This window comes from Synchiropus splendidus, chromosome 19, assembly GCF_027744825.2.
Source record: "Synchiropus splendidus isolate RoL2022-P1 chromosome 19, RoL_Sspl_1.0, whole genome shotgun sequence".
Classification (NCBI taxonomy): domain Eukaryota; kingdom Metazoa; phylum Chordata; class Actinopteri; order Syngnathiformes; family Callionymidae; genus Synchiropus; species Synchiropus splendidus.
In genome coordinates, this window is record NC_071352.1 from 12218406 (window position 1) to 12242515 (window position 24110).

The 24110-nt window shown below is 40.5% G+C and overlaps 1 protein-coding gene across 1 annotated transcript; it reads left to right on the forward strand.

The window, feature by feature from the left end:
- ppp1r1b (protein phosphatase 1, regulatory (inhibitor) subunit 1B) lies at window positions 1-23790 on the forward strand. The gene is made up of 5 exons (XM_053851743.1): window positions 1-309; window positions 16900-16983; window positions 18298-18373; window positions 20854-20991; window positions 22129-23790. Exons 1-5 carry the CDS (start codon window positions 196-198, stop codon window positions 22281-22283), a joined length of 567 nt encoding a protein of 188 aa, XP_053707718.1. The 5' UTR covers window positions 1-195; the 3' UTR covers window positions 22284-23790.
- The last annotated feature ends 320 nt before the right edge of the window (window positions 23791-24110 follow it).

The window sequence follows — 24110 nt, forward strand, 5'->3', positions numbered from 1 at the left end:
CGTGAGGGAGGAGGTTGAGATCTTGCTATAAACCTCTGGAGAGGAGAGGGGGGGACAGTGGGAGGGAGAGCCAGTTGGGTAACAGCAGTGAAGAGGGACTCAGGTCGGGAGAGGGAAAGTTTTCGGCAGGGTCTTCCACAGGGGTGGTAGTGATTTTTGACAGCCGGGAGTCAATCCTCCATAGGATCCAGAGCCATGGAGCCCTCCATGTCGACCGAAGTCGAGGGGGAGCCCAAAGAGAGGAAGAAGATCCAGTTTGCGGTTCCGGCGTCCGCGCCGACCAACCTGGACCCACGGCAGGTGGAGATGGTGAGTGCAGAGCACGTGGAGGGTTCATCTTTGGACGTCACTTGTCAGCGCATGCAGCACTTGTCCTGTAGTATACTGTAGAAGTCGACTTCCAATGTGCTACTTTTCCTCAAAACTTTAGTCTGCTTTACAGCTTCTTCATTCACTTCATGAAAAAATGCAACTTTGGGGCGAGTGCAAGATGAATCTTTTGAATAAACTCAGTGCAGAAGTGCCCAGCCTTTCCATCTCTAAATAAATACATATATTTCCAAATAGTACTTGCATTTAAGAATAATTTGTTTTGTTTTTTTTATTCTTCATTAACTCCATTACTGTACATTGATCCCACTGAAGATGGTTCAATAGCTGACGACAAATATATGTTTACACTTGTTTGATGTCAAGAACAAACACTGTGCTTCTTCACTCAAATACAATCATCCACAGAAGCACAGAAAACCAGTCGAGCATTCCTTGTATCCAGTGGCTCTGGGCCCCTCAAGGCCCTGCTTGCATGTACTGGCTGCGACTTCATGTTTCAGCCGCAGTGTTGAGAAATAATTTTCCCATCGCCCTCGAATCTCGACCTGTTTTACAAAGTGATACTGCCCGTCATCACCTAAGAAAACTGCGGCACACTTGGGGAACTTTGCAGCATCAGCACGTCCTTGACATTTTCCATTTAACTGACTGTGTTAATAACTATTTTCTGACCGCTTATCCTCCATCTCTTTCATCTGTGATGGTGTCTTATGACTGACTCAGCTGTATCTGTGGAATGTGTAAGCTCATTCTGATCTCCCAGATTTTTTGGCTTGTGGTGTCACTGCCTCTTATCGCTGGACCAGAGAAAGTGGGTCAATGTTCATTTCATATGGTGGAGAAGGTAAACCAAGGCCAATGGCTCATGAGGATTTGAGGAGAGATGAGATGGAGAAACAGGCGGAAGTTTTGTAAATGTCTATGTGTTGCCACATACTACCTTATTGGAAGATAATAAAGCGTGGATAAAAAAGAAAATATTTTGAGCCTAGACCTCAGCATTGTTACGTTTGCAGTGAAACCTCGTGGGGTAGAGTAGTTTTTCAAGACACAAACAAGCAAAGGTGACTAAATAATTAGTCATCTCGAAAACAAAAAACAAGCAAAAAAAAACAAACAAATTTGGGATGTGTTAGACAAAACTGGTCTGCCGCATAGACTTCTACTCCAAAGCAAATAGAAAAGCTGGTTCTGGTTCTGATGAGAGTTGGGCATGTGACCGGCGGTGGAAAGAAGCTACACAGTGAATGAGGAAGCTGATATAATGACTGAACACCACCATCCTTCTGAGCTTTAAAGTGAATCTAATCTGTTACATTGGTTGTTTCTTGGTGTTTATGGCAACTGTTGCTGTGGATCATGGAGTCTGTTTGTAGCATTAGCCACTAAACAAGCTTGTTCCAACATGTGACGTCAATTCCTGCGACTCAATCTGAGCGTGCTGAGTGAGATCGATCTAAAGTTATTATATTCGCTGTATTTTATTGGCTTTGCTTTATAAGAGCGCACTGCTCTTTGTTGTTCATTGTTATTATAATATTTTTTATTTAATTTGCTTTGTTTCATGTCAATGTCAAAGCAACATTTGTTGCTTCTCCAGTCGAAAAAAATGAGAATACAGTGGTGCCTCGGTTCTTGACCACAATCCGTTCCAGAAGGCTGTTCGAGAAGCGATTTGTTCGAAATCTGAATCGATTTTTCCCATTACAATGAATGGAAAAAGAACTAATGCGTTCCAAGCCTTAAAACAGGCTTTTGTAGGAGTGAATGTAGAGTGTCTGCTGCAGGTGCGCTGTTCCTCTATGTGTGTGGCCGCTGCATGTGGGAGGGGTTGCCGAGTGAGTGACGTCTCTCCAGAAGTGAAGAGGTGCCCGGTGCGTGTCCAGCTCTGAATGTGCGCTTCTGTGCAGTTTGGCTGTGACAAAGTCATAAACCAAGTCACGCTCTGTCCCAGACTCGCCTCATCCCTGTCCCAGCTCCAGCCCACAACAGGACATCAAACCCTGGAGTGAGCGCTCCAGCACCTCCCCTGTGACCCTCTACCACGGTCCAGTGCGGAGACAGGAAAGGTTTTACACCTCAGTATAAAGAAAAAACAGTCAGTAAATGTAGCTAACGGGACACGTCTGCATACAGAGGCCGCGTTATACACAATAACAAAGCGCGTCCTGGGTCAGCGGATTGGTCCGCGCACATTATGTTTTTTCCAGCTTTTTTTGGGGGCGTTGGAGTTCTGGATTTGTGTTCGAAATCCTAAGCAAAAAAATATCTAAATTTTTGTTCGAACTCCGATTTGTTTGAAGTCCGGGACGTTCGAAAACCAGTGGCACTCAAGAGACTCCAGGTTTTTCTGAGCTACTGATCATTACTGTTCTGATACTTGACCTCAATATGCTTGAGACTGGCCTGCATGTAGGAACCCATCAAAACTCTTTAGCCCAGGGAAAGTCGGTGGCAAATTGCTGGACCAAATCTCCTGCATGAATTGGTGTGAAAACTTTGGGCAAGAATCATTTTATTTAGATAAGTTACCTGAAGCTACTAGATAGATATATATTATGTTGACTATTTTATCATGACTACTAATAACCTGACCACAAATACTTAGAGTTCAATAACTATGAGTGCTCTTCTGTGTCATTCCTCTCAAACTAGGTGAGTGGAATAAGGTTGTGCTTGTCCTTCTTCTGAAGCTCTGCTTCCCTGCCTAGCAGGAACATGAAGGTTTACTTCTTTAAGAGCTAGCTAATCTCGCTGGGGTCTGCTCAGTCCAGACCAACTGATTAAATTTAGATCCGTTGAAAGCATCTTACAGCCGTTCACTGCCCTCAAAACATATTCATGGTACAATATTTTGGTTCTGCCCGTGTTTTCAAAGCAAAATATATTTTAAAGGAAATAAACGCTGCAGACTGAGACTGAAATTTGGGATGTGTTAGACAAAACAAGTCAGTCGCATAGACTTTTATTACGAAACAAATAGAAAAGCAAAGATGACTAAATAATTGGGCAGAAAACTGAGCTAATGATTAAATTATTACGTTTTATTTAAGTCTCAGAATTTGAGTGTATGTTTTCACAACCTAGTTTTCATTGTTTTGTTTTGCATAAATGGTCTGTCCTCTAAAAAATCTCTTGAAAACAATGTCAAAACGATTGAAAAGTAAATATAAAAAAGTTAAAAAAAAGTATATATATATATATATATATATATATGAATTTGGTATTATTGTTTATATGGTATATGACTGAATCAAATGATGGAGCCATACATCCATTTAAACAACAAACTATTGTTTATTTTGCATCATTTTGACAATAGCACAATAAATCACAGTGGTGGCTATATTCACGTTTTTATATAATCTTTAATTTAAACTACAGCTCTTTCAATGTCTTGAAAATATTTGTTTAAGAATTTCAATTTTATAAGAATTTCAAGTCCATTCAGAGTAGTGGAAACCCTGGAACATTGTGTAGAGAAAAACTGAACCAAAGCAAACAGATGCTTTGGTTTGACTTACAAAGGTTCCCTGTTGTCTGGAGGGCAAACAGTTAAATAAAATTTTGTTGCAATTAATTTATTGTAATAATGTTGTAATGAATTAAAGTCCCACCACTGATATATACATATATACGTTTATACATTATACACACACACACATATATATATTGGCTCACAATACTTATCTTGACATGTCTTACTTCGGAAGCTTATCTCTCCAAGGAAGTACAGGAAGTCAACCAACACACGTGAGCTTCCTGTCATATATGTCACCCCAGCACGACTCCAACTGTGCTATATGTCCACTCTCATTGACTGTTGTTGACAATACCAGTGTGTCTGCCTGCGTGTCAGCGGCTGTGTGCAGGTGGATGCATACTAATTACTACGCTAAAATAAAATACTTTGCTGAAGGCTACTGTGGGAACATCCTGGTCAGGACATGTTAATGTGCGTTTCACAGCCGATCGCGTCTCCCCGGGGCCGGTGGGAGTCTCCAGGGACGTGTGGGTGGGCATGAGCAACAACACTGGCGTTATTGCCTCCCGCTCGCTCGACAATTATTCCTATCCACAAGGTCATTGTTGGGTATCCAAGCCCAGATCACCTCAACATTGTCTGCATTTATTACCTTCTTTGTGATTACATCTGCAAATGCACTATTGACTCTATGGTTGCCATGGTGACCGCTGGACAACTTTGTTGTCAGTTGGCCCCCCCCCATGGTTCACCTCTGAAAGGTCAGCTTTAATGGGCCTCTCTCAGTTGTTCGCTTTAAAGTGGGTTTGTTTCCATATGTAGGTGCTTGTGTTTAGATTACATTCGTCTTTTTATCCCACACACTGTTTCAAGAGGGTGGCTTCAAATCCATCCAAAAAACACTTGATACCAACAGAAGCCTCTTGTCTGAGATCACAGGTCACATGTCAGGGACAATGACTTTTGAAATATGGATGACATTGACCCAAAGAAGAAAACACATATTTTTGCTCAGTAGAATGGGAGGCCACAGTCAAAACCAAGGAGAAAGAAAAGTATTGAACTATGTGCTGCCGGTGGCCAAATAACCCAAAACAAAACTGGGAGATCCAAAGCAAAGTGAAAAGGCACAGGATAAAGAAATAGAAGTACAGCGAGACAGAAACAAGACAGTGTGAAGGGCAAAACAAGGATGTACTGACCAACACAGGGTTGGAGAATCGATGGTGCAAAGAAGAGCCGTTGCCATTCAGCAAAGTTGTTTCGCTGAGGCTAAAAATCCACGTTGCACAGCGCCACCTATACGAAAACAGCGCCCTACAGAAGTGAGAAGCGCGATGCAGCAGGGAAAAAGAATAGTGAAGTTGGGCTGCGGTGAGCCTGTGTTCAATTTCAGGACAAGTTTTAGTTCTCAAACGGCATTGTGAATCTCATTTTGTAGGATAAAGTTTCGTATTTACAATGTGAACCAATGGGTCACACTGAAAAATGCATCTCCAGTTCAAGCTATCTTGAGACAGGATTGTGGATGACTGGCGATTCAAAGTAAGGAAAACTATGCAGGGGTCGCTCCCGAAACTACAGGCTGGAAGTCCTGCAGCCTAAAGAAAACTTTTGAAGACAAATTCAGTTTTTGTCAGGAAGATGTGTAAGAAGATGTAAGCAAATTGAGAAGGAATTCGAGTAGACTGTAACCTTGTCTTTTGATATGAAAGGGAACCAAACTAAAGACAGACCAAGTGTGTCAGACTCAACCCTTCCATCAAAGGACACCCGAAATGTGACTTCAGTTTTCCTCACTATCAGCCAGATGAAGTGGCTTGTAGCTCTCCGACATGAAGGCTACCTTTCTTCTTTGTCACGGTTATAAAGTTGAGAGTTTTGACGCGGTTTTAAGGCGTGATATCGACAGCCATTAAAACCAGAATCATTTGCCTTCTGCCCATGTATTTGCCTCCAACCTTTCTGGAATGTCCGCTCTCCTCCTCCTTCTGAGGTTTTAAGAATCAAAGGTCACAAACAATGTTGTCATGTCTTCCGTTGTGTTGTGGTCCATAACTTCCCGTGTTGTCTGTAATCACAGAGGGGCAGAGCACATGGCTGTGTTTACCACCACCACCACCCCCCCTCCGCACACACATACACACGCCTACGCACACCAGCCCTGCGTGCTTGGAAATGGTGTAGAGTAATGTGCGTAATGGACAGAGATTAGGGTCAGTGCTGCAGAGCTGCAGCATCCTGGACTCCCTTCAACTCTGCCTCCCTGTGGCCGCATACAGCTCGCACCATCACCTGAAGGTCATTCATGACGAAAATGAAATGGCAAACACAGAAAGCAACTTGATCTAATAATAATATATATATATATATATATATATATATATATATATATATATATATATATATATATATATATATATATATATATATATACTGACAGAATACACCTTCAATATTTAAAACGTGTTTCAGTGGTAAACACTACCTGTGACTTCAGCAGTATTTGGCTGAAAATAATAAAGGATGTGTGGCAGCAAATGAAATAACAATTGACCGAACAAACTAGTCCAACATACAGAATAAAAATTATCGGGCTGCGGATGTAAAAGTATTTTGGGCTCCCCGTATTGTATTGGAGGCTCAGGTCACTTGGTCCTCAACGACTGAAGATGGCAGGTCATCTAAAGATCCATCTATGCTCAATGTTACATACGGAGGACGGAGCTCACTGTCTGTGCTCTGCATTCATCCTGTCCATATTTCTCCATGTTTCCATAAAGCTTGCAGATACGAACCAAAAAGAGCAGTGTTGCCTTTACCACCCGATATTCTCAAGATAGATTCTCCGTCCTCCGGTTGCGACATATTCAACAGCCTCACTGACCACCGCTTCCTACCTCCGTTTTCATTATCAATACTTCTTTCACAGTCGCCATGTTTGTTTTGGAGTTTGTTGTTGCCGTAAACGTTTGACTGTGGGCCGCTCCCTGTGGTCGATATTTTGGTGAAGAGCAATAACAACGTAAAGAACACACGATCAGTGACAGTAGCAACGTGTGAAAAGGATGGGGACAGTTTTGTGTATATTGAATCGATGTTAACCAGGATAGTGATTGCTATTGTTCGCATGGTCTACATTGCAGTTCACATACACATATTTACAATTACACATCAGAATTGTTTCTATGTACATACAATGAACACTGATATGCATTTGACTGATTTACTAAAAAAAAAGTTAAAAGTTGAGAAACCCAATTTTACTGGAGGTTGGCTCACTGTTTACACTCCATCTTGGATTGAATTGAACTCTGTGAGTGCTGCTCATGCGTTTTGGTTAGCCGCATGTCTCTCTGCTCTTTAATATAGCACTCATATAAAACCTGGTTCCTGGCTTGCTACAGTGTGTGCTGCAGTGTGGTGGACTGTAGTCGCGGAACACTCTGCATCCGTCTGAGTGAGTCTTTCTTCCAAGAGATGGAAAGTTGTGTAGAAATTCTTAAAAAAGCTCCATCATCACTTCTGAAAAGTTACGTTCCCTTTAAACAGGCTTTGGGTTTATTGTGTGAACAAGGTTGTGTGGCATGCCAGAGCTCAAACGCAGAACAACAACAAGTCTTCTCTCTGTATATGTAACTCTACTAACAAGTAGTTTGACAGGATTTCTTTATGTTGAGATCTCTATCTGTCTCCTTCAGGAATGAAAATGTAACTGGTGATGTCATGAGGAAGACAACAACCCTGTCGACTCCTTAGTCGGAGTGTGCTGGTTAAACGTCAAACAATGACCTCTGAGGCGCGGTGTTTGTGGACAAACACCAGCCGTCTGGGGGACGGTCAACACACACTCACAGACAGAACGTCTAGCGGGACGACAATGCAATACACAGCGCCGATCCTCACCTGTGTGGCACTTGGTTCACTGACTCAGTTTACCCAGTGAGGCAACACTTCACTCTGAGACATTTAGAAAAGGAGGAATTGGAAAATAATTTCAATTTTCCAGCAGAAGTTTGGTCACAGTCAACAGGCTTCACTCTGTTTGTTTTGTGAATTGGTGGATGACTTGTCAAGGAGACCTTTTTAGTTTTCCAATTCATGCTGTGGATATGAACCTTTCCCTGCACGTGGATGTGTGATGTGTCAACATTCTAAAACCATAAATATTGAACATGGGCTAAGGTTTGGGACGTGATGACACTGTACACAGATGAAGATGCAGCACACTGTAAGATTGGCTGTGACCTTTCAAGACCTGCTGCCAACAGCCAGGATATGAGTGGTCGAATTTGGGACACTGTTCGGCAACGTCACAGTCATTTTACACAATAAAAAAGTCACTTTCTTGCAATATTGTATTCAATATGTAGCTTGGATCAACCCCCTCAAGAGGACAGCCATCAAGGTAAAAAAAAATGGATCAACAAGTAAAATGCAAGTGAAATTCAGACCCCTATTCCTCGTCGATAGTTTACCTGTGTGATGAATTATTTATGTGCTTTTCTGTGTGTAGACGAAAGAAGATTATGTGCCAAATCTGACCCTGGATATCATCAGATCTGAAACTTAGAAAAGAGAGAAAATCTCAGTGACGTGTAATTTGAAACCAATAAGATCGCAATACATTATGTCATGGCTTCTGTTGGCGTTTCCCTCACATTTAAAAAATCCTAGAGTGGTGTGACCAGCAGATCTATTTGAGGAACTGACCAAAGTACAAACAGCGGTGATGCAAAACCAATATTTGGAGTTGCGAAAGCCAGCCAGTTTATCCAGGCAGAAAATCCCTTGACATTTGTCACCCACCGAAACATGGTCACTACTAAAATCAAAACCCAATGCAGCATTTTATGCCAAGTGTCAATCATGTTTTACAGCACTGGCTGTCATTTTCTTTTAATGAATTCTGCAGTCGTTCAAGTCAAAGCAGGAAAATATAATAACAATTATATAACAATAACAATAACAATTATAATAATAATAACAAGACGTAAGTCAGTATATTTAATAAAATAATAATAGTTGTTATTTTCAAAAATGAATGCTATGTATTTGCCTTAAAATATACATGTTTTAAAAAGTATTTTTTAAATGGGTAAATGAAAAGAAATGTGACTTTTCATCATGTAAAAAAGTAAAAATAAAAATGCCCCTATATATATATATATATATATATATATATATATATTGTATATATATATATAATATATATATCTATTATACTATATATATATATATATATATATATATATATATATATATTGTATATATATATAATATATATATCTATTATACTATATATATATATATATATATATATATATATATATATATATATATTGGCATTTTTTGTTTTACTTTTTTACATGATGAAAAGTCACATTTCTTTTCATTTACCCATTTAAAAAATACTTTTTAAAACATGTACATTTAAAGGCAAATACATAACATTCATTTTTGAAAATAACACACTTTTATATATATACTAATAATAATATAAATCACAATATATAAATATGATGACAACCAAGAAAAAATATAAAAAATTTTAAAAAATTCAGAGATCACCAGATGAACTGTATGTTTCTCTGCCCTGATCTGATGACACAATGTGTTTGACTACTGTTACTGTACCAGTCAAAAGGCTTGGTCAGCCCGAGGATGGATCTGGTCCTCAGAACATAACAGTAACATGGTGATATGAAACCCATCTCCATCGTTAATGACTGTCTGCCTTTAATTTACCACCTGTGGGTACGTGACGAAGGTAGACCCGTCACCATAGCAACCGTCTCCAGCGCGACTCGCCTCTATAAGGTGGACAATGCAAAGCCACTCAGCGGCGCAGTGAAGAAGAAAAGCGGCATCATCTTCTTGTTGGCTGCTCCTTTTCTTCATCTGGGTAAAAGCATTGACTGACAGCTGGCGACGTGCATCACTGGAACGGACACCGTGGCTCGGCAGGTGGTTTCCTGTTGCTCATCGGCCATTAGTAACATCCCTTTCTTCGCTGTCTCCACATCCAAAGCTCTTTGAAGAGGACGAGTTGAAAGGGTTTGGATCTTACAATGAGAGGATGAAGTGGGTGAAGCATGAGCTCATCTCAACTCTGGGGGAACGTTTGTTTTTTAAGATAGTCGGAATTAGAAATCAGTTGCAGTGTCATACATTTAAACACTGGCTTTCTAACCCAGATCTGGTTTGGTTTGGTTTGAGTTTTTATTAGTGTGGACATGTCCTTGAACCTCCTTGAAACAGCTGGAAAACGTTCAAGGGCTGGTTAGTCAGTGCTCCCTAGCAAGTAGAGCACAAGGGTTTGAGGAAGCTTTTTGTTCTGTGAACAAATGACTCATAACATACAACAACAAGTCGACAACTCGGCATACAATGTGTAGGGTTTGAATTATGACTGGAGGGTTGCCAATAGAATAGAAATGTGTAGACATAGCTGAGATGGTCGAGTGGTTGGCCTGTGACTCAGAGGTCGCCAGTTCGATCCCTGCTTCCCACGGGTTCCTGTCATGAGCAAGACACTTCACCCGGGTTTGCACCTGACGGTTCAGATGGCACCCTGCGTCGCATTTCATTTCAACTTGTTCTCACTGTTTTGGTTCTTCTACTGTCCTCTCTGTATTTTTGTTAAAAGTGAAAAGCTCTGAGCTGCTGTGGCATGCAAACCTCTAGTAGCAGTGTGATGGATTCTTTTGACATGTTTGCCTCACTGATAATCATTTTCCACACACGACACTGGAGTGTTTCATTTGGGCCTCAGGAAAAAAGATTCTTCATGCGATAAAGGCAGTGAGAAGCACATGCTTAATGGCCTTGCTGGCTGAGAATTCTACACCTTATAGGAAACAAAATAAAGCATGCCCACGACTGCATGTTAAAATGCAGCCGCTGAATGGAAATGTTTCGCTGCTGGAAATATTCTCAGGAGGCAGAGAAGGCGTTTGTTTGTTTGAGAATGCTTCTTAGTTCAGTATTTTTTTCGTGATGGTCAGCACCTCAGTTTTTCCTCTGTTTACGACAGGGGTGTCACTTGACCATGCCGCGGGCCAAGTTACGGGTAGGACAAAATTAATATATCAATTACACTCTGCCATCAGTGTCCATTTGAATGGACACTGATAAATTGTCCGCCTGTTTTTTTTTTTCTCGAAGCTTCCTGTCTTTGGTCAAAATTCTCTGTTATCAGCAATGAGCTTTTCTTGACATTTATAATATCGTTTTATTTGCCCATCACACAAATCTTTGTATGTCAGGTCATGCTGTACGCTGTTGTGAAAAGAAAAGGACAAAAAGCAAAAAAGTCGAATTACTCCATGAAAATATATGTTAATATGTTATTAACTTTTATATAATATATTTTTGTATATATGTGATATATTTAATATAATTCAAAATAAATGAATACATATGGTTAAAAATGCTTGTTAATGTGAGGTATTTTTCCATTTATTTTTATTTATTTATTTTATTATTTTTAACATTTGACATTTATTTTGAAGGACTGTTAAAATGAGCGCAATTTGTTTTTAAAATCCTACTTAAATTCTGCAATCGACAGCTTATGGAAAGAAAAACAGGCAAAAATGACTGAAAATAAATCAATAAAGAACTATATGCCAAGAGTTTAGAATATTTAGGATTCAAATACCAACAAATGATAAAAAAGTACATGGTCATTTTGTGCCGTGGCAACGCCTGTTGTAGGTAATGATATCAACATGTATATGGTTTTGACTGTTATCTAGTTTCAGCTCTTGCAGGCTGCTGAAAATGACTTGCTGGGCCAGATATGGTCTCGGGGCCTCGGTTTACAATTGTGAGTAAGGAGGAAGTCCATATTACTTACTGTTTCTGTACTTAAATATAGCAGGTAGTTTCAAACTCAAGGCCCGGGGGTCAAATCCAGCCCACCAAGTTACTTTAGTCGGCCCGCCACAAGTTTAGTAAAACTAGTTTTACGCACCAAAACCTTGATCACCGACAAAGCATCACGACCTTGAAAGTCCAGTTTTTAGGCTTCGCACTTTGACAGTAGTCCTATAATGTTAAAATTATTTTTTTCTGATCAAAGAATGTCATGACCGGCTGTTTAATGTACAGTACAAGTAACATCCAACTTACGACCGGGATCGGTTCCGACCAACCGGTCGTAAGTCAGATTGGACGTAAGTGGAATGCCATTCAAAATGGCCGACGCAAGGGTTATAGGTGCTACTGTAGAGGTAGATCTCTGTGTGAGAGTGAGATGCTGGGATACTGTGCTGCCGTAACTGTCGAACGCGATGCCGGGCTGCGGTGCCAGACATTGAACACGTGGCTTGGTCGTACGTACGGGTGGATGTAAGTCGAGCAGGTGGTAAGTCAGATGTTACTTCTGTGTTGGAGTTTGACCCACATGAAAACATGGTAACCAGCATATGAACTACAGCAAGAGACTTGTCACATTGCCGAGCTCTCGGCATCACCGCGCGACACCTCATTTTAAAAGGCTCACAGACACGGCTTGTGGACCGGCAGGAGAAGAGTGGACAGGATGACTTGGCTTTAATTGAGTCACTCTGCTGAATTCCTGAGGGTCGAGGGTCACAAAGGCAGCGACTGAGTTTAAATTGCGGCGCTGCACCTCTCCCCCGGAGATGGACACAGATAAGATAAATGTTCTGGAGAGCGGGGACAGACGCGAATCTGTATTCAGTGCAGGCCAACGTCTGTAGCAGATCGAAAATTGTGAGGTGCCTGATCAATAACCGGTGAACCAGTAAAGTTTCTCGCACCTCACTTTGTCATCTTTACACACACCATTCAGGTGTTTTGGTTTTTAAAGATTTCACCACTTTGTTCTTCCCGTTCATGAGCTCTAGCTTGTCCGTGCCGTGGTGTGGCTGCCCATCAGAAGAAGCTGCAGCGGCAGATCAATCCTGAACAAATCCATCCCCATCCATCCAGGCTTGGTTTCAGCACAGGCGTGAGAGACGGGAGCAAAGTGGCACGCAGGTCTGAGTGATGCAACTGACACATCCACTGCGAGCTGACGTGTCAGATGCTTCCTGATTGAAGGCGTCTCTTTGCTGGACTCAAAGACATTCTGTCTCACCCTTAGAGATCCCCCTGATCTAGTTTATACTGCCCTACAGCTGCGGCTTTTTATAGTTTTCGTGAGAGCACCAGCTTGGAGGAACTTCTCCAGGGACCAGACCCATATCAGTGGAGCTGCTACTGTAGCTGCTACTGGGTTAAGCTGTTCTGAACACACGCACGTGTCAACATTTGCCAATGACTCATCTGCTTCCCACCGCGCACCGGATCAAATGTGTCAGTCATCATATCAAATATGAGTCGAATAAAGCAGGTATCATCTTAAAAGTTAACTTGCTTAACTACTTACCGGGCGCTTATGGATTCATCTAGTACATCAATGGGTCGATCTAGGATAATCTAATATTCCCATGATCGAATACAACAATACATGGCAGTGACAATAATCTCACTGTAGGACACCATCTGCCTTTCTCTATGTGTCAGTGCTGTTTTATCTTGAAGTGGAATTCCATCCAGAGCCTGCCAAAAAGCTCACTCTGACACAGAGAGCAGGGTGGAAAACAATGAGTGCCAGGGGTTCGAGAGATTGCGGGCAGTGGTTTCAGAGAAGATACCCAGGGAGGGGGCAGAGGATAATACTCAGCAGGGGTAATCTCACACGCTTTGCCCCACTGTTGGCGTCAATGAGTCACATACAACATTATGTAACTTGGGCAGAGTGGGTGGTGGTACGGCTGGAAAATTACTGGAATAAATGTGCGTGTTTATGTCATTTGGCAGTCATGGTGTCACACAGCAGCATGTCACCACCTCAAAACATGGTGGGACCAAAGTGACTGACGCATTTACGATGTGGAAGTTTGGAAAAGAGCTGTGGAACAAGGACTTTTTCATACATTTAAATTAGATGTTGGACCTCATGATCCAATAAATATGTTTTTATGCAAAGCATTATTTGAAATGAAATAGATTTTGCACTGTTAGTAGGAGCAGTTATGAAAGTATGGAATGATATTGAACATTTTCTTTACACTGTAAACAAGTCAACATTCAACAATATTGAATCATCCGAATACTTTATTTTGGTTTAATTTATGATAGATAATGTACTCGCATTTATAACACAAACCAAACCCAGCTCTGGCCAGCGAAGCAATGTGAAGCTGTGTAGTTTCATGTTTTGTTTTTTTTTTATACTTTTATCATTGCTTTTACCAATATTGATTTTTCTTTGTGTCTGTAGCACATATTGAATGTGGTAAAATAACACAAATTATTTGTGTATTATTTATTAACCATTTAAATTAAAATTGTGCAGAACATAAATATGTTTTTATGCAGACCATTATTTGAAGAAAAAAAAAGATTTTGGAATGTTAAAAGGAGCAGTTATGGAAGTATGGAATGATGAACATTTTCTTTACACTGTAAACAAGTCAACATTGAACAATATTGAACCATCAGAATACTTTATTTTGGTCAAATTTGTTATAAATAATATACTCTGTATACTGTGTGTAGCAATGTGAAGCTGTGTTGTTTCATATTTTATGTTTTTATTTACTTTTAATATGGTCTTTCATTGCAATTCATTGCATTCCAATATTGTTATTTCTTTGTGTCTGCCATGCATTTATTTAATATTTTTATGTAGTACATATTGAATGTGGTAAATAACACAAATTATTTGTATTTTCTCTGGCGTAATTACTCATTTAGATTATAATTCTGTGGAACATACGTATATTTTTTATTATTTATTTTTTATTATTAATCATAAACAGTTAACTTAATATTATTATTTATTTTTATTTATTTTATCAATTTATTTTAAAACATGTTAAAGCTGATTCAGCTTTTTTACCCTATGTCTTTTTAGATTTAAACTACACTTTTAATGTCCACTCCTCTGGTGTCCTGCATCTCTTGACTTTGTGTTAGCATTTGATGGAATTTAACACAGAAATAAGGAAATGCACTGGACCTGTCCATACTCATTTAAAGCCGTCAATACAGTGTTGGTGAAAAAGTACCATCAGATATTGTTAGATGCCCACAAGAAACGGCATGAACAACAATGAAGCGAGACAAGTCAGCAGACGGAAGGATAATAATATCATTTCTGGCGACAGAAAGACAAGAGAATGAAAGTTGGTCAAAGGAAATGAATGGAGGATTCAAACGGAAGTAGGCAGGGGATCAAGGCAGATTGAAATGAAAAGCGAATGAGTTCGAGAGGGGACAGGAAAGCTGGAAGTTGTGTGAGTAGATTAAAATGACTCCCAGGGAGAAATCCACGCTCGATTACTCTGTGTTGTTGTGTTTGACAGTGGCAGATTTCAAGCGTGTGGCTCGGCAGGCCTCCGCTTAGGGTCTCTCCACGATGACGCACACACGCCGCTGAAGAACACAAATAAACCACTCACTGTTGAGGGGTTTCACACACAAATGCGGCCAAGCCAACTCCATTACTGCGATGTTGTGTTGTGGCGTAAACAGTGACGCCAAGGTTCATGTCATGGCCAAGGTTGGCCTGTTCAACTGGGGACACTTTTCAATACCTCACTTGTTTGACCTGCCAATTGCACTTTTTTCTCACAGTGTTTCATTATATACATTTCCCCAGAGCCAAGTGAGTGAGGAAGTGAGTAGTGCACTTAAACAGACACGTTACTCTTTTATGAATGTATAGGAATGATGTACTGCTATTACAAAGTAATTATTGTAGATTTGGATTCAACCTAGTCAAAGCAAGTGCACCTCAACTATGGGTGTGTTACTACACAGTCAGGCTCAGACATGCCCAGTGACTTTCTCTCGTTGGAGAATTGTCACCCGACTGCGCAATCCAAGATGGCTTCCCAAACATAAACAGGAAATAGAAGTTTTCAACCAATAAAATATGGTACAAATAAAAAGATACAAACATTGTGCAAATTTGTGCGGGTGTTCTAGTCTTCATCGAGAAGCGACCACAATCCGTTCCAGACGGCCGTTCGAGAAGCGATTTGTTCGAAATCTGAATCGATTTTTCCCATTACAATGAATAGAAAAAGAACTAATGCGTTCCAAGCCTTAAAATAGTCTTTTGTAGGAGTGAATGTAGAGTGTCTGCTGCAGGTGGCTGTTCCTCTATGTGTGTGGCCGCTGCATGTGGGAGGGGTTGCCGAGTGAGTGACGTCTCTCCAGAAGTGAAGAGGTGCCCGGTGCGTGTCCAGCTCTGAATGTGCGCTTCTGTGCAGTTTGGCTGTGACAAAGTCATAAACCAAGTCACGCTCTGTCCCAGACTCGCCTCATCCCTGTCCCAACTCCAGCCCACAACAGGACATCAAACCCTGGAGTGAGCGCTCCGTCCGTCGAACTCCGATTTGTTAGAAGTCCGAGAGGTTGGAAAACCGAGGCACCACTGGAATTTTGTTATTTGCCGCTGTTGTTCTAATCCAAAGATGCAAGGTCTTTCTCGAGACAGCATCCTTTATAGGTATTTTACCCTTGCTAGGATCAGTTTCCTACTTTTCTGATTGATTGACACTTCTTTTAAGAGGATATTCCAGGGTTGGCAGGATGCACTTGCAAAAGACAGAGAGCGCTCTGTGCGGCTTTTTCAGAGGTGGAACACAGGCCTTGCTCCAAAGCTACCTGCAAGGTGGTAGGTGGTGGAGAGAGACCCTGGAAACGGTGTCTGAACTCTGTCTGATTGAGTCTAAACTTTGCCTCGTCCAAGGTCTCTCTGTTCACGTTTGACTATATCTGGGGCACTTAAGCAATCAGACACAGTTATAACATCATGCAGCTTGTAAGAAGGTCATTCATTTCACATAAACACAACGTCAGCATAATTGCAAACTTCTGGATAAGTTGAGTCGCAGCGTGGAAACTTGAATCTTGCTTCTGTCTGACTCTGTTTGAGCGTGTCATCTAGCTGATGGAGGTCAAGGTAGAGTGAAAACCGAGTGGTTTCGGGTGCTGAGCTGCAGGTCAGAAATCACGAGTTTCATGATGGTTGACTGCTGGATGTTCTGTTGCAGATCCGACGTAGGAGGCCCACACCCGCTACACTGTTCAGAGTAGCGGATCAGACGTCTCCAGAAGACGATCAGTCCACCCATCAGGTAACAGCGATGATGCAAGCATCTCTGAGTAATGTGCCGCTGTCACCACATGCCATAAATCCACCATGGAAAGTTCTTTTTAAATTTATTTTTTGGCTGGTGATTTCATGTTAAGAGTTCAACAACCACGTTTTTCCAGTTTTTAAGCAGGAATCCAGATAGGACCCAGTCCTGCATTAAATTATATTATATTAATAAGCAGTTTATAAATATCTGTTTTTCAGCAATGCCTTGCCAAACTGTGTACATTTATTAATCGCTATTTCAATTATTTGAGTCAGTTCAATAACAACGCTTTCTTGTGAGAAACAAACAGTATGCTCCGTTTTGAAGGATAACTGATATCCTGGTGTGTAAATTTAACATCTGTCTAGCCAAAGTTTTTGGTTGTGAACCACAATATTGGACTGCTTTTTTTTTATTGTTTTACCACTTGTCTGTGATGTTTTTTCTGTTTGCCAGGGATATCGCTTTGTAGCACCTGAAATGCCATAGACGCATGATAGCAAGCAAAGGCGCAGATTGACTCACTTGAAGACAAATAACTCAATAATATTACCATAATCTCCAGGAAACGTGACTAATCCCAGTTTAAGCTGATCTAAGTCGGACAGTGTTCATGTCGCCAAAGTTTGGTTGCGATGTTTTAAACGATAAATCCTGCAAAAGCAGTCTACATATGCAAATTACTGCATATATAACCATCATATCCCCAAATGTTAGTTGTTGGAAATGTCCTTTTTATTTTTGAAGCGATGGCATTTACACATTCATGGACGCACAACAGTCACCTTTTTCACCATCAGAGGTCAGTGATGGAGAAGTCAGTGGAAGAACAGCCACCAACACACCACAGCTCGGTAACCAACTGAGCGTGTTTATGCTGTCCTGCTGTGCGCAGCTTTTGATGCAAATGATGTGTAAAGGCCAAATATTGACGCGCGAGACAAGGGTCTGGAGGCTGCGGGGAGTGTTGATGGGAACCTAAATATGATTCGATCGTCCTTTATTTTTCTCGGACAGGAGAAAATTGAATGCATGTGAGTTCTTTTCTCCATTAGAGAACATTAAAGAGAACATTTAATTCTTGGGTGTGTTGTTGTGAGCGACAGTTTTAGTTTTCCCTCCACAAAGCAGAGACATTCTGGCTTTTATCGAATTATCTAATTTTTTTTTTTTTTTTTTTCCAATTTGGGATTAGTTGTCGCTTAAAAGCATCCTTTTAAGCATGACACTTTCCAAGGCGACATGAATCCTTAAGAGAGCAATAAAAAATAAAGACTGAAATTCAGGTTTATCTTCTTTTTGTCCCAGTGGGTCGTCGGGGAAAATGGTGTCCTCAAGCCAAAACGTGTCAATCCACATGTATATCAACCTCCATCACTCAAAGGTCAGTGTGAGCAGTGTGTGTTCATGTCACAGGTTAATTCTTCCTCTGCATGTTGTGATTCACTCCTTGTGTATAGACCTCCTTAGTTTTGCGGTGTCTTGCTGTGTAAATCTCCTTGCTTTGCCATGCTTCATCTTAAAGTCAAGCCAAAGGTGCATGCGACAGATGGGCTGTAAAAACCTTCATATCTTCTTTTCTCTCTTATTTGTGGCATGTGCACGTCTGATATACGCAGGGTTGTTTTGTCTCAAGCTGGGGGGCCGTGTGCGTGTGCGAGCGACAGAAAGGGAGAAAGAGGGAGATTAGAGTGTGACAGCTGTAAGACACCAAGTGTGAGTCGAGGAAAGTCTGGATGAGCTGGGATTAAGTCAGTTGTGTATACAGCTGTGACACACACACACACACACACACATACACACGAATCAGAAAAATAAAAATCACCAAGTTGTGTGCAGGTTTTTGTTTTTTTTTAACTCATAAAATATTTTTTGATACAACACACATGCCGGCGTTTATTTTGAATTCTGAGGGTTTGTGTTGCTTTTGTCTAAATGTTTATTATATATATATATATATATATATATATATATATATATATATATATATATATATATATCTCTAATGTTATAAATATTTTTTTAAATCTCATATCAAGTATTATTTTATTAATATAATATATTCTATTATTTATTTAATTAATATTTATGTAGTACCATTTGACACGGTGGAATGCAGGACATTTGTTGATTTGAAGTGGCTGGATTGTTTTAGCAGTTAATCCTTTAATAGCCATTTAAGAGTGAGAAGGGCTCCTGAGGCAGGGGAAGGCTTTGTAGGTGTGAATTGAAGGGCTTATTTCCAAACATTCGCATTTAGGAAAATCATGACATCTGGTCCCGACTGCAGTCAGATCGGGTCTGGCAGGTATTGTTATTTGTGTTGAGTATTGTATCGTGTTCCGTCAACTGCTGCTGTGTTTCCAAGGAAGAATTGTTCCAAATATACTGCCACATAGGTTAGCTTGTTGTAGTCACATGACATTTGTATTCTTTTTTTTTTTTACATTGCTGGAAAGACCGGCTACAAAATGTCATCTTTCATGGTAGATTGATTCTACAGTAACCAATTGCAGTTTTATAAATTATAAATCTGTCTACAGAGCCAGAAGTGGGCGCAGCTACAGGTTTTTAGTAGAGGAACGTCAGAATCTGAAAAAAAATATTTTCAGTACATACTACAGTGCTTTATACACAACCAATGTTTTACACTGACAAAAACAACAACAAAAAAAACATGTAGTAAAAGCCAAAACATTGCTTTGTCCCCACCACAACCTGGTTATTTTCAGTTTTACAGAAAATTCTGATACTCCTGAAGGCACCACCTGCACAGATCTGAGATAGTAGATCTGTGCAGGTGGTGCCTTCAGGAGAGCGAAAGAAATGAAGAAAAGCAGCGAAAGCTACGACCTCGCTTCTTTCAGCCGAATCTGCTCAGTCAGGTAGCACAAGTAGCTTGATCTACGGTGGCCTGAAGTAGACAAAAAGTCAGTCTCGCTAAAGAGGGGGTTCATGAGAAATGATAAATATTTACCTAAGTAAAAAAAAAAAAGTTAGATTTCACTTAACACATGCAATAAACCTGTGTCGCACATGCTTTTATAGCAGTCCAAACTTAAGTAAATAGGAATAAGTCCTCGTGGACGGGACCCTCGTCCATCATGGTTTCCTCAGTGTTACTACTCTCCCTATTCACTTCCACAAGTTGCCTCGCCTTCACATTCACTCTGGCTCTGTTGCTGAGGTTGTGAAAAGACGACGTTCAAGTCTCTGCTCAGGCTAGTTCGCAACTCTAGTCTTAACTCAAACAAGACAGAAAATGGCGTTTTCTTCTTGTCATACTTCATAACTGTTATCAACATTTTTCCGTGAATCAATTTCATTTTATGAAAAACAAGCCGCAATGAGAGCTCATTCCGTTTCTCATTTAGTCATAGATGAAAAAGCCAATGCAGGAACTATAGTTTAATAATACTTTTCCAGTTCACCAAAACTAAACAGTGGTCAGAAATCATAAATGAAACCCGAAACTGGACATGAGGTCAAAACAATTACAGTTCATTAGATCAAAGGTCGTGTTGAAAAGAAGAACAGAAAGAGCGGAGAGACGGTGAGTCAGCAAAGGCACACAGAGCAGGAGAAGTGAGGGAGCAAGCAAACAGATGGGCGAACGCGGTGGGAGAACAAAACAGCAGTCTTTACTGTATAAACCAGACAGCGTTTTGCTGTTGCCTGCTTGTCTGTCAGTGCATGTGTATAATTGGCTTCCTGCCTGCCTGGCACACATTCAGCCCCCCCCATATGAGACTTTATTAAAAGTGACAGTGTTGAAGCATGGTGAAACCACAACAACGTGTCCCTCTGTCCTTGTGTCTGTGTTTGTGTGGCCGTCTCCCTGTCTCTGTGTTTGTGCGTCTGTAGCCGTGCAGAAGATGGCTGAAGCTCATTTGCAGCATCTAGGTGTTTATCCTCCTCTGGAAGACCCTTCTGAGGGCGAGGAGGATGAGGACAACTGGCAGAGAGCGAAGGGAGAGGCTCAAGCTCCCGCCAAAGCTGCCGGTGAGAGGGAGGTGCTCTGCCGCCGGGAGGGAACCGCTCTGATCTCTCATACCTGCTCAAGGAATAGCCTCATTCTTCAACATCTGCCTTCATGGTGCAACAGTGTTCCATCATCGGGCGTCGATATCTCACATTTAGTCATAACAGTAATGGCGGCAGATGATATACAATATGTCAAACTTGCTTTTTTTCAGACTTAATCTGTCAGGTTGGTTTATGTAACACAGTTCGTAGCATGGCAATCCAAAAAAGGTTTAGGAGGAAATGGGACAGTGGATGATAGCATTTAAGAGCACGCATAAACCGCATTTCTGAAATGGATTTTTAGAGCGTTTGAGACTTGGAAACTTGAGACTTCAAGTTTAAATGTTAGGAAATTAGATTATATTAGATTAGCCTTATTCATCATATACTTTTTGCCAGTATTACTTAGGCGTGTCAGTACAGGATCTGGGAAAGCTGAAGTATCAGTCCATTTTTTTAAAGAACAACTTTATTGAAATACCTTAAGACCACAAAGCAATCACTAACAGTGACTGAGAAAAAAAAAAAATCATTAAAAATGTGCCGTAATGCAGTCACAAACAGCAGAGTTCTCTGTTTGTCACATACTTTTTATTAATAAATTATTAAATGACAGCCCCTCCATTATATCAGCCAGAACACCAAACAAACACACAAATCTTAATTAAAGAATAAAAAAAAAAACATTTCAATTTCTCATGCAGCCAAATTACGACTTTTTAATGGCCATGGCATCACACCAGACAGGCGTCCCTTCGTTGAGAGTTATTGCTCTGTCAGATGAGAAGACAGGATGGCGGCATAAATCTCTTCATGGGATTTTAGTGAGACACAATAATGCCCCAAAACAGGATGTCACAGCTCCCTGATCTTTATCGTTGCTCATCTGTTGCTTTGTTTTGACAGCTCAACAACAAAATCTGTGAGTTATCCCCATCAGATTAAAAAAATAAATAAATGCATCATCTGTTCAATAGCGCACAAAAACCCATTAAATTCTTAGAAAAATGGGTGTAAGACAGAATGTAAAGTATGACCTCAGCAGCTGTGACATGACAGTTACACATTCAATTTTTTCGAGCCCGTGGATCACATCAGTCTTTGTCTCCACAGATCACCAAGAAACAGCCGGCACTGAAGGGTCTGACAGGTTTTCCAGCGTGAGGGAGACGGGAAAGCCGAGCCAAGCTTCCCAGCTGGAGGTGGAGGAGCAGGAGGAGGACACAGTCAAGGAAACCACAGAGGAGAGCACGTGTGGGAGCAACTGAGTGACAGTCAGAGTGACGGGGAGGGAGACTGGGGGGCAAAGCAAACATTCGCAGGAAATGCTTGTGATTGTGGAGGTGTTTTTGCGTCTTCAAAATAGTTGGAAAAGTCAAACTGAAAGTACGAATGCCAAAACAAGGGAGGGTGAATCGATATAATCCTCGAATGAGAGGTGAGAGTCGACACTTTTTAAAGGAGTGGTAAAAAACTCACCATGACCTCTGACCCTTTAAAGTCCAGTATTCCTGTAGTTTCAATATGTTTCATCTCGGATTCAACTCTGAACGGAAGAGCAGTTTTTCGGAAGCTTTGCATTAATGATTTAGTGACTCTTAGTGGTGGAAACGTGTAAAGACACTCCAGTCTATTTTTGATACCCTCAACTCACTTAAATCAGGATTATTCGCATTTTTAAAAATAAAACATACCCGCATTATATTGACAAAAATAATATTAATAACATTATCAACTAAGCGTAGCAGGAAACGGCTGTTAAAACTATTTTTTAGCCGATAAACTATCTTGCGACGATGCGTTCAATACTGTAGACAATTTGGATGACTACCCCCATAGTCTCAAGACTATTTTCAGATTTAATTGTCTCAACAAATGTCATTATACATTCTATATATTTGGTCAAACTTGAACTTCATCTGAAAAGCAGACCGCTTGGTATTGAATGTGCAAACCAAAACGTATTTCATTACATTCTTTTTCACGTTTAGTGCTTCTTTTCCAATATTTTACATACATTAAAAATACAATATAAGATCTTTTTTCATAGAGCCCCAAAATCTTTATGAGAGTATTGATATTTAGTCAACAATGAATTAATCTTTTCGTGAGCTATGGACTGTAAAGGCTTACAACAGGTGTTTCTGAGCACAAACGTATTCTAAACCGACTGGGCCAGGCAGTTCACTGATAAAGAGCAAAGGAAGCTACCTCTGATTTAACTACCAACAATGTTGTGAACAGACATCTCATTCAGGGGGACGAATTCACTTTAATTTGAGAAACATAAATGATGTTTCATTTGAAATCCCGCTCTATTTACCAGCTCTCTCATGATGTTATTGTTCTGTGGTGCGGGTTTGGCAACAGTGAGTCGGAAGACAGACACCTTTTCTGTAGATAAGAACTGTACTCTCGCGATCATTTCGCAATTTATTTTCTTTTTTTCAGTCTTGATCATTGTCGTTCTCTAATCTCAGTCTTTGTCAGAATGACAGCAAAGGTTCTGCGTAATTGATCTCTCCGATCTGAGTTGCTGTTGAAACGACAACTGTGTTGGAAAGTGTGCGAGTGTGTGTGTGTGTGTGTGTGCAGGAGTGCGAGTACCTTTCCTCTCCCAGTCCACCCCCTCTGATCAAAACCAACCGAAGATAAGACATGTATGAACTGGTAACTGTCTTCTTTTATTTTCCTACCTAAACTGTTTTTAAATGTGACGTGTTTGTTTTCAAGTGACCAACATTGCAAGATTATAATAAACGGTTTCTCCTTTGATCCATTGTCTTCATTTTTAAATTGAAGGTGCAAAAATGCAAGGCGAAAAACCGAGAAATTTTATGAAGTGTTCAAGAAATAGCGTATGAGTATTGACAGCCACTGAGGCCTTATTCAATTGGAATTTGATCTTATTGATCTGTTTGTAGACAGAATATGGACCTTTAAATAAACATGAACTAATATATTATTCAATGACATATTCTGTGCAGAACACTTTCAAAATATGGTGAAATTTGATGAAAAAAGACACAGTTTTTGCGTTTTAATTGCACTGTTACTTGCTAACCAGCCAGCACATGTGGTGCATGTACTCACAT

Excerpts from the sequence above, each read along its gene's own strand:
- ppp1r1b (XM_053851743.1), top strand. The coding sequence starts at position 196 with ATGGAGCCCTCCATGTCGACCGAAGTCGAGGGGGAGCCCAAAGAGAGG. Across the intron at positions 310-16,899 it reads ACCCACGGCAGGTGGAGATG|ATCCGACGTAGGAGGCCCAC; the intron begins GTGAGTGCAGAG and ends GTTCTGTTGCAG. Across the intron at positions 18,374-20,853 it reads TCAACCTCCATCACTCAAAG|CCGTGCAGAAGATGGCTGAA; the intron begins GTCAGTGTGAGC and ends GTGCGTCTGTAG.